Source organism: Parasteatoda tepidariorum, chromosome 2, assembly GCF_982258835.1.
Source record: "Parasteatoda tepidariorum strain Cologne lab strain chromosome 2, Ptep-v5.0, whole genome shotgun sequence".
Lineage (NCBI taxonomy): Eukaryota > Metazoa > Arthropoda > Arachnida > Araneae > Theridiidae > Parasteatoda > Parasteatoda tepidariorum.
In genome coordinates, this window is record NC_141756.1 from 102,981,307 (window position 1) to 102,993,757 (window position 12,451).

A 12,451-nucleotide genomic window follows, 5' to 3' on the forward strand; every position below is an offset into this window, starting at 1 on the left:
TGGCATTGTTTTTGACGATAGTCAAAAATCATGAAAATTTCAATCATGTAAAACTAATGGCGTTCTCATACGCTACGGACTGACAATACAAATACTCAACTCAAATAAATTGGGGTTGAATTAATTGTGAAATTGTGTGAGAATATATTTAATGAGGGTAAATGACAAAAAAAAGTAAAATTTGTTCTACTTTGAGTAAAATAGAGGCAATTTCTAAAACAAAAGAATAATAAAATATACTATTTTTACTTTTAGAATTACTTAAATCAGAACAGAATATTTTAACAGTTTGCTGCATAATTTTATAAATGGAGCTTTGAATAACTCATAATAATTTGAGACCAATATATAGATAATATACTTACAGAATTGTTGCATACCAATAAAAATTGGGACAATTTTAAAACATATACCAGGATATATTTAACATGGACAAATGACAAAAAAATAGTAAAATTTGTTCTACTTTGAGTAAAATAGAGGCAAATTTTAAAACAAAAGAATAATAAAATATACTATTTTTAATTTTAGAATTACTTAAAATTAGAACAGAACATTTTAACAGTTTGCTGCATAATTTTATAAATGGAGCTTTGAATAACTCATAACAATTTGAGACCAATATATAAATACACTTATAGAATTATTGCATTATAAAAATAATCTATATCAAATAGCTAATTTTCCTGCAGATCAATATTTATTTTAAAAAAATTTAATAGAGTTCAAGATTTCCTCAATCAAATAATTTTAGAGTAGAGTTTCAATAATCACAAAATGAAAAACACATTGAATAGTTTTCATAATGTTTCGGTACAAAAATAATTTTGTGGATAATCCCTCAATCCATCATTTAAAAATTCCATTATAGGATTACTGCACTATCAGTTAGAAAGAGAAAAATCCATAATTCTGAAACTTCAAAACTCCACACTACTTAGACTGGTTACTGAATTTGATAAAAATAATAAAAAAGTGGAAGGCCCAGAACTCTTCACCACAAAAGTGTGATAATATAAAATTGTTAATTGAGTTTCTTTTTCATCAAACAACTGAACTCCTAAAAAAACTGAAACAATGAATCCTACGGGCAAGACTTGAATGCATAAATCCAGTATATATAATTAGTGAACAGTTCCCAAGCTTAAACTATTGAATTTTACAATTTTTACTAGTCATATTAATTGAAATGAAAAGATATTGAATTGAAAATATAAATTAATTAATCCGAAATCAAAATTTATGTTTGTAGAATGGGATGCTCTGAACACAAAAATTAGAAATATCAGGACAGGACAAAAAGCTAAAAATCAAGAAAAATAAGGAGAGAAAAAATTATATACTAGAAAAATGACTATACGAATCCTGTCTTCAGAAGTAAAAGAAAATCTGTCTCTACAATAAACATTTCATGTTTCATAGAAAAATGTTACTGGCTCTTAAATATCACAGGTGAGGTGATAGGCAGGTCATATTAGGCCAGTAATTCCCCTCTTTGTAAGAAAGAACTTTGATGCCCACTATTAAATAAGTATAAATTTATGCATATAAATGATGCACATATAATATCAGTAATTAATAAAAGATACTGAAGAATAGTTAAATAATATTTTTGTAAAGAAGTTAACCTTGTTACAATTGGCATTAATTTTAAACCAGTACCACACTGTCAAGGCCCCCCTTGTGGGTCAAGGATAATCGGTTAACCTGAGGCAACATTGCACAGTTCTGTGGAAAGTTAAAGGGGCTCCAAGAGATAGGGTATTTCTTTAAACAATTTTTAAACTAGTAATTACATTTAGATCTAATCAATAAACCATTATTAAATTAATATTTATGTAACTATAATATAAATAAAATGTGCAGAATAGTGAATGTTTAATTTTTTACAAAAAAAAAAAAAAAAAAAAAAAAAAAAAACAGGCATTAATCAAAATTTACATTTTAAATCATAAAACAAGCTAAAATTATTTTTAAAATTAGAGCTTTTAAAATGAACGGAAGGGGGGGGGGAATAAATAAAACATCTTTTTTTCAATACAATTTTGAAGGAAAAAAAAAGGTCTTTGCAACTTCTCTGGCAACTAACTAAACAGATACTGCAAATACTAACTATTAGACAAAATTTTGTATGTTTCTACATTACATAATGCAAAATGGTTAAACATTCAGCATGCTAAAATGTATTTAAAAAATTTAATTCCGGGTTTCCATACAATTTCAGAAAAAATTCCCTGAATTTTCCAGATATATTAGGAAAATTTTAATGAAAATCCAGATCATATTTTATACATACCATGCAATTTTTCATCAAAAAATTTGATTTTTTATTTGTAAAGTCAAGTATTAGATTTTGTGAGCAAAAAGAAAATAATAATCATCCAATTAAGAAGTAAGCATGAAAGTTTCTCCAAGATGTGATATATTTACAAAAAATAATTTTAATGGATGCTAGAATTACTCAACTCGAATCTCAATAACTGATCAGAGTTACTGACGATTTAAAGACTGATTATTTTGGAGGCATGGTATAAAAATTTTCCAGGTTATTGTAAAAAATTTTAATTTTTCCTGATTATTCTCTGCTTTTCAGAGTCAGAATAAAGCTCCCTGACAATTCCATGTTTTTTTCTGTTCTCCCTGAGCCTTGGGAGCCTCGTTAATTATGCTGAATAATTTAGTTATAAAAATAAAAAATTGTCATTTATCAGCGTTTCCTCAAAATAAATCATACAACAAAAGTTTGATAACATTTCAGTCATAACATACAGAAGATTGAATTATAAATCTTGGTTTGGGGAGTAAAATTTATAAATTACAAATCTTATTCGATTACAGCCGGAAAACACTTTAATGTTTTCGCCTTTAACTAGCCATAAACCTATATCTAATCAATCTTAATCAACAATAGCTTTTGAATGGAGTAAAAATTGATACAGAGTTATTTATATCTATATCACTGCTTATTGTGTTTTGGCAAAATTTTGGGGGTATGAAAAATTGACTTATACACTGGGATGCAGGGTATGTATAATTAATTGTTTATGTAAATGTTCTTTTAGTTCCATTGCTTGTACCTTGCGCATCATTGAAGGGGGAAATGATTTTTTCCTTTCCTCGAGGTCTATTTTTTTTCTGTTAAAACAGCAATTGATTTCAACAGTTGGAATCTTCATTAATACGTATTTTAACAATATACATACATACTTCATTAAAATATAAAAAGAAAGCCTTTTTAGAGGTTTATATTTTCGTCAAGAAAAGTTTGAATGCAATGCTGTACAGAAATAAATTTATGGATTTTACTTCCATTATTACATCAAAAACATAAAATTTGGGAAAGCCAAACAATTTGGGCTGACTGGGGCAATGGTCCTTTAATTTAAGAAAATAAATCAGAGTAGGGAATATCAGGCAATGGCCTTTAACTACAAAAAACATCAATGCATTTCATCCTAATAACATACAATACTTATTAACATTATACTAGGCAAGATAACAACATCTATAACATAAACTTCAGATTTTTAAGGACTAGGATTGATTAAACCTAGCTTTAGGATATTAAGATGGATCAACAAATTGGTTATCTCCATTTTAGCTGCTTCAACCCAGGACGATCTTTCAGGTTTATCCCTCAAACTAAAAGCATTTATTTATTGCTTAGTTATTTTAGATAACAGCTACTAACTTTTAATTTGCTTCGTTTTAATTTGAATTTAATTAATAAATGTATAAAATTAACATGCTGTTTTTTTCCTTAAGTTTTTCACACTACACTTCACTACAGTAAGATATTTAAATCTTTTACAGTGAGTAGCACTATACCAGCAGTCAAAAATACATTTGAAGTTGATGAATTTATAAAAAATCAATATCAGGTAAAAAGGGGGTCCACCCGAAACCAAAAATATGGCAAGGGGTCTATGAGACAAAAAACTATGAGACATTTAAGTGAAAATGGCCTCAAACATATACAAATTAAAATTAATACCGAATTAACAGTACAAAACATATTAGTAAAAAAAAAGTAAAGAATGCTTTAGAAGAAACAGAAATAAAGAGAATAAATTAGTCAGATTTGGCCACAACAAAAACTTAAAAGGAACGGAGGCATGAAAAATTTTGCGTCTTTTCATACAAAGTAATGGCTTTTTAATGAATACTAACCATCTGATAGAGTTTTTTTCCTTGCACAGCAACATTGAGGCACTTACGGTACTTGGCAATTAACGTTTCAACTTCAGACATAATTTTTGTGCGAAGTGAAGCATCAACATCAGTCAAAATCTTCCTAAGTTCAAGAAATTCACTGTCTGTGCTGTGCTGCTGAAATTCCTCATCTTCTTCAATATTAGATACCAAACCGTCCTCTGTTCCTGCTGAATAAAATATTTTTGCCCACTTTAAATTACTTTTAAATAAATAGGCAGCAGGAATTTAAATTTTTTTTTGGTATGAAATTTCAGTGTATCATAAGCTGTTATTATAATCATTGAAATTTATTACTTTATTTAAAATTATAAAACACAAAAAAGTTCAAAAAAATATTCTTACTATGAAGGATTTGTTTAATCATTTAATCTCATTCTTCATCTTTTGGGCTAATCATGAAGGCTGTACAAAATTCACTTTAAAATTTAAAACAAAAATAAAATGCTAAAAACAAAACACTTTGAACAAAAGTAAAACGCTAACATTAAGATGCCTCGTTATATTGAGTTCGAAAATGTAGCAGAAAGCAGAGAACTAAATTTAGGAATAATTCATACATTTATTTCTATATTTTTATTGAAAAAGTAAAATAAACTTTTTGAAAATAAGTCTTGCTGCCAAGAGTCTGATAATACATCCAACTTTCACTAAAAATTTAATTTAATTTTCATTGCTGATCCCAAAATAATTATAACAATGCTATTTTTTTCTTTTTGAAGATGTGTGTAACCTCTTAAAAGATGTAGATGATGTATCTCAGATCTTTTAACTATGAAATTCGTAACAAAACGTGAATCCCATATCAAAATGGAATTAATTAAGGTAATTTTTCATGCAGTTCCATTTAAGTTAAAGTTTTATAGCCTTCACCTAATAAAGATTAGCCCAAAAGATAGTGAATTAAAGAAATGAATAAAAATGCTGAAGATGTTAAGTAAAGGTAAAGAGAATATATAAATGAGCATAAAGAATTGAAATTAAATATATTAGATAATATATAATTAAATATATTATATTATATAAATACATTGAATATTTTAAATAAAGTGATGTATTTCCGGAACCAACTCCATCACATCCCATTAATAACAAATTGTTACTCCATAGATTATACCAGTCAGAGAAATTTTTTTGGGGGGCGGCCTAAACTGTTCAAGCCCATATTTGTACAGTAGTCAGTAAAAATATTTAAAAAAATCTGTTTCGTGGACTCAATTACTAGAAATATTTAATACAGTATACACTTGATATTTCAAACTTGGAAACCTCAAAAACCTTGCTTTGTCAAAAAAATATTTTTCTCCTAGGTATCACAAATCCACCTAATGTTAATTTGAATTCCTATGTTAAAGGGTTTAATTTCAAAATCGTGTTATATCGAATTTTTTTCGAAACAGAAATCGAATTTTTCGGAAAAAATCACGAAATAAGTTTACTGTAAATCAATTATTTTTCTATTTAATGCATAATTATTTTTGTCTTACTATTAAAAATAAAACTATTATCGTTGGATTCAGACTTATAGTCAACTATCATTACTTACATATTTAATAGTGGTTATTCTTATGTTTCAGGTCTCTTACTTGTTAGAGTAATATTTTAGAATATATTTTGCGACCTTTTAGAACATATTTAGTTCTGAGCTTGTTATTTTGAAAACTCACTCAAGGTGAATAGCCAAATCTTTCACCAAAAAATAAGCATCTTTTAAGTACTTTTTAAGCACTCAAAAAATATTTTTTAGCACTATATACGTTAACAAAATTTAAAATAGTTTTCAAGGACTTTACATAATCATGATAAAATAACTAGTGTCTGACAAAGAACTCTTCTTGACTATATTAGCCACCATAAAATGATCAAGAAATTTTTCGGTTCAATATCAGAGGGTTCGATATGAAGTCTGAAATTGAGAATACAATCTTGCAAAATGCAGCAGAGTAGCGCATGAGATCAGTATATATACACATATGAACTCGCAAGTGATGCATCTAACATGAAAAATGATTGGCACTTCCATACGCTATGGGCCAATGGTACGCCGAAATAGATTGTGATTGAATGAATTGTGAAAACATTAAATCGTACAATGTGAATAATACGTAGCACAAATTGACATGGTAAAGAAAATCTCATTTTCGAAATTGGAAAAGTAGCACTTTTTAAAAACATGCAATGAAAAAAGCACCTTTAAGGGCTTCTAAATAACAAAAAATTGAAAATAAGCACCTTTAAGCACTTTTTAAAAACACTATGCACCATGTTGCTATCTTGAAATTTTTGTTAGCGTCCCTTCAACTTTGAGATATCGAGAGTGTACTGTAATACCATTTTACATGCTCATGTGCACATGCAAGGTATATGACTGAGCATGGGTAGAAATAAAGAAAAAATACATGGGCAATAACAGTTACTCCATATATATATGTATGTGAATCTGAGGGGATATGAAACGGTATTGTTAAATCCTTCTAATTAAGATACTCCTATGTTATATTCATATAAGTGCACATGTTCAATAACTTTAAAACATATGTAGGTGAATATGAGGGCATGAGGGAAAGATACAGCCACATTTTTCAAATACTGAAACCATTAAACAGATTTTCTCTCTTTTCATAGATTGCTAACTTCGGTATACATGCGTACTTAAAGCCAAAAAAAAATATTGTACAAGTGTTAATTCTTGAATTAAGGATCATTCATTCACTTGAGCAATATTTCATACACATGAATCTTATATTTTTATGTTTCTATGGTTAGGTCCATAAATCATTTTTAGATGCCTCTAACCTTAAAACTCAGTATATTGTATGAATTTAAAAAATACTAAAGAATATTTACTAGTAGTTAACACACAAAATACATTTTTGTTAATTCATTTGAAAAATTAAGTACAATTTATCATGAACATAGTATTACGAGATATCAAACATGATAAATTGCAATAAAATGACACAAAAATATAAGCATGCATAAATATAAAATACGGGGCATAAAATGGGATAACACAAGATACAAAATTACCTTATGCATCTAAGTGGTAGCAGGGAAAGGGATTATTTCACAATGCAATATTTATTAAGAGAAAATAATTTTTTCTTTTTTGTCTAAGAGTACAGCAAAAAAGCACAATGAACAAATTTAAGAGAATGCTTCGCTTTGAAAACAATTATTTCCATATGAGAAATGTTGTTCTCTCATGCAAGGAGTGTTGTTCAAAAGTTGTTTTCCTATTTCTTACAGAGTTAAAGGGCAAAAGTATGATGGATGCTTTTATCCCCCTAAAATGAACCTTATTCAGATACTTCATAAATCAAAATTTTTATTCAGAAAATGGTGGTAAAATAATCTTCTGAATTAAATTGGAAAATTATTTCAACATTACAGTAAAAGTACAAAACAAGTGGCACCAATTTCTAATAAAGACAAACTAAACTGGCACATGTAGAAACATTAAAAACCATAATGCATACTATTTTTCATGAACAGATATAAAATTAAGACAGAAATCAAGCAGGATTATATAGAACTCATGTATTCCCAGAAATTGTTCTAAAACTGGTGTCATAACAGTGCATCAACATACAAAAATGTGGTGACATTTTCAAACAAAGATAAACTTAAAAATAACACTGAACGCCAAAATGTAGATTATTAGATCATAAGTACTTCAAACAGATGCAAAATAAAGATAGAAATCAAGAAAAAAAAATAGAGAGAATTCGTGTATTACCAGAGATTGCTCTAAAACTGGAATCATACCTGATTGATTGTACCTGCGGATGTGATTTGAACACGCTAACATGATGGATGGTTCACATTAAACAGTTGATTTGCTTAATATAAACTGCTCAATGAAAAAAAAAGATCCAGTGATGAAAATAACGTCTCCCGGTAATAAACTATATAGGGAAAAAAATTAGCAAAATGCTATAAACAAAAAAATGAAGAAAAAATATAATGAGCAAAAATGTTATAAATAAATAAACAGCATGAATCAACTAGTGGAATGTGTTCATCGAATTCTATCACAGATAAAATTCTAGAAGAGGAGGAATGTGGCGCAACTACCACTATGAATATTAAATACCAATTCTCTCGTATATAACACATGGCAACTTGATTCGATCTAGAGGTACCTTTTGATAGATGAAGGTTGACAAAGTATAAGATTGATTCCCATCACGTATAAACACACAAAAAAGTGGCAACATTGTTCAGGAAAAATAAACTTAAACTTTATACATTTAAAAAATAACAAAGCCAAATTGCAAATGATTTGATTAAAAGTATTACAAACAGGTACAAAATAAAAATATAAGTTAAGAATTGATTTAATTGTGTTACCAGAAAGAGTACTAAAACTGGTGTCTGAGTGTGTATCATCTGAGTCAAGACAACAAGACAGGGGGTCCTGGTCAGGGTCTTTCTTCACTTGAGATCTTTTACTAGCTGTTTCAGACTTGTGTGCATGATAGGCCAGAACAGTTTGCTGTTCTTCGGTCAGTTTTATCATGGGCATCAGTTTCTGGACATTGGCAGGAGTGAGCGATAATCGGTTTCGAAAATTTGGTAAGCTAGTTCAGGAGGCAAACAAGATATATTAATTGAAGGAAGAAATGTTTCAAATGCACTTAAAATTAAACACTGCATAACGTATCTTAAAAGAAATGACAGTTTAAATACAAAAATTATGTGCAGTTGCACTGTCTTGTTTGTAATTTTGAAATATTAAATTGATAAATACAAAAACAGGTCATCTCCATAGGAAATCCATTGCAGATTACCGATTTTCGAACTCGTTGATTCAACTTGTTGCTCGAGTTAAAAGTTCTCAGAAATATATCCAGTAGCTCATAATTTGATTTCAATAAAAAAACATTTTTTTTAACTATAAGGGCTTAATTTTAAATTTAGAGACAAGCGTGGGAGATACGTAGGGCAAAATTAATGATTGCAATCAGCTACAAAGTGTCTAAATATAACAAGTGATGATTTAAAAATCGTCAGCCAATCGCCATTGAAACACCACTTTTACCATGCGCACATTATATTTTTTAATAAATTTAGAATTATTATGAATTTATTTATTTCACGCTTGTTTCTAAAAAATTTTCTTTTTTAGAACTGAATTTTGTAATTTTTAACAGATTTTAGGACATGTTTCAAAAGAAGTGCCTTACATAATTAATATCAACAGTTTCTTTTTAGTGATTTAAAATGTTCTGTTTTTGAAAAAGTGACCACTGTTTTAAAAAAATTTCTCAACTGGCTACTGGCCAAAGACAAAATTTCCCGATTTCGCCCTATAACTATTCATAAACATTCTTTTAATAATCTGCTTAGTATTCAGAAATTCATTTCATTATATCTTTGTTACTTTAAAAGTTACAAGCGTTTAAAAATTTTGTGTGCTCTGTGAGACAAATATTTATGAATCTTGGGTTAAACAAGCTCCAAGCTTGTTTAACCCTCCATTTATCCATTTTCATCTACAAAAACTAAAAAATTTTTCTTCAAGATATATCTTGAAAAATTGTATACAAAACACATTATGTAAAACTTTTAAATCTGAAAATAATTCAATGCAAAGCTATTGTTAGTCTTTTGCAAGGTTCTATGCAAAATATTTTAGGAAATTCTCCAAGTATTTTCTTTTTTGGATGGAGCTTTTCATTTAGAATCTTGCTTGAATTTCGCTTGTTTATTAAAAATGATTTTTCCTTTCCAATTTTATTCCCCCAAACAAAAATTTTTTAAAGAAATTGCATCATTGTTAGTGGGGAATTTTAGGTTCAAGAGGCTTTCTTAAATAACCATGTAAATGGTTTTAACATATCCTATTTTCTAACTTTACAATTTTGATTTTAATGAAAGAAAACTGAAGACCATTGCCTTCCGAAGCCATGCCTAGGTTATTACATCTATTTATATGATTGAAACAAGAAACAACTTTTTAAAACTTTTTGGAACTTATTAATTTGATTATTCTGGCGATATGCAATAGAGTAGAATATTGTGTTCTAACTTTTCATATAATAAAATCTGTATTTATAATTCAAATACAGGGTATCTGCTACATTTACTTATGTGTGTTAGTAGGGAATCATCATTGTTAGTGGGGAATTTTAGGTTCAAGAGGCTTTCTTAAATAACCATGTAAATGGTTTTAACATATCCTATTTTCTAACTTTACAATTTTGATTTTAATGAAAGAAAAAAGACCATTGCCTTCCGAAGCCATGCCTAGGTTATTACATCTATTTATATGATTGAAACAAGAAACAACTTTTTAAAACTTTTTGGAACTTATTAATTTGATTATTCTGGGGATATGCAATAGAGTAGAATATTGTGTTCTAACTTTTCATATAATAAAATCTGTATTTATAATTCAAATACAGGGTATCTGCTACATTTACTTATGTGTGTCTTTCATAATCCATAAAAACTTTTAATTTAACCTAATTAAATCTATTACAAGTAGTAGTTAATGAATATTTAAACAGCAAATCTCAGTAACAGAATCCTCTGTATTGATCTGTAACACATAAGAAAAAATTTGAAAATTTATCTGTGGTGCACACAGGTAAAATAATTGTATTAAAGTATTGCACTTGGTATGTTTTTAAATTTCAAAAAGCAATAATATCTAATGCTACACTAGTAAGTGAAATTTCTGTCAACAAATAGAAAGTACAGTTTGATTTCAATTACTTTTAGCTAATTGAAATAATTTAACATTGAAAGTAACATTTTATAAAAATAATTAATTTAAACAATGCATTAACAGTGGATAATTTTTTAAGTAAATACAAGTTTAAAACATTCTAAATCTTCAAAATAAAATTAGGACTTAATTTACTATAAGCTAAACAATAATTATTGTTTAACTTAAAAAAAATATTATTAATTTTAGATTCTTAAATTAAAAATATCTAACAAAACGAGTAATTACTTATGGAAACAATTTCTTAAACGACGCATTTAACAATATATAGGAAAATTTTATGAGCAAAAATAGGCTCTATTAGCTTTGTGAAAGGAGCAAAAAGGAGCAAAAATCACATCACAAATGATCAAAGTCTTCATTTTCAGCAGTACGACAGTTCTGAGTAGGCCCTGGCCTTCTCCAAAAATTTTTCTTGGGCACCTATGATAAAAATCTATGAACTAAAATTCTAATAATGAAATAAATTACCTTTTTTGAATAAGGTGAGGGTCTTGGGGAATATATAGATTTGTTTTTTTATCTTTGGTGATCACAGGGTAAGTTTGGAAGGCATTATCCCACATATGAGGACCATAATAGTACACCATCACTGGATCCACAGCATATGGGTATGAATAACAGTTCTCTGTACAAATTTTTTTAGAAGTAGGATCACAGCTTTCATCAGCATTCTGAAATAATAAACCACATTATTGATACCAATATCCACACACCAATACCATAACAGATAATTTTGATTGGAAAAAAATTATTAACTTTAGAACTGGGAATTAAGAGATGAGCTCACTTGTACAACTTGTCTCAGAGCTCATCTCGTGATAACCACATTATTAATACCAATAACCACACCGTGAATAATTTTTTAAATGCCCTTGGTTGGATGCGTAGGACTTTGAACAGCAGAACTCAGTAATACAGCTTTTAAATATAACTGCTATTTACAGATTCCAAAGTTCAAACATGCTTTTACTGTACTGTGGTACAATACCCAAATTTAATGATAAGATTCTTAAATTTAGATTACAACAGTAAAGGTGGAGGTGTTACGATTTTTTAACGTAAAAATTGCGAACACTTTACTTGTCTCGATAAGGGAGAGGGGCGGTCCGAAATCACTAAAACATGTTTAAATATTACAGGGTGCGTAGCCAAATTATTCAACTAAAAATAAGCACCTTTTAAGCACTCAAAAATATTTTTCAGCACTTAAAAAAAATATCATAATTAGGCAGAGTTGGAAAGTTTTTAATAATTGACGGTTTTATCTTGTTTTAGCGGTTATGTCAAAATAAAAAACCTTTATGGCATTGTTTTTGACACTTGTTAAAAATCATGAAATTTCGAATCATGTAAAAAAGAATGGCGTTTTCATGCGTTACGGACTGACAATACGCCGACATAGATTGGGGTTTAATTAATTGTGAAAACGTTGAATAGAGCAATGTGAACTGTGTCTTTTTGGATAATTCGAAGCGAAAGTCAACATGGTGAAGGATAAAA

The 12,451-nt window shown here is 28.4% G+C and overlaps 1 protein-coding gene across 1 annotated transcript in view; it reads right to left on the reverse strand.

The window, feature by feature from the left end:
• Snoo (Sno oncogene) overlaps positions 1-12,451 on the reverse strand; it is a 441,297-nt gene that overhangs the window by 17,296 nt on the left and 411,550 nt on the right. The window contains exons 6-8 of the mRNA XM_087157925.1: positions 11,420-11,622; positions 8,566-8,795; positions 4,171-4,379 (exon numbers count right to left, since the gene is read on the reverse strand). Coding sequence (XP_087014051.1) covers positions 4,171-4,379; positions 8,566-8,795; positions 11,420-11,622 — 642 coding nt within the window. The remainder of the gene's footprint in view (positions 1-4,170; positions 4,380-8,565; positions 8,796-11,419; positions 11,623-12,451) is intronic.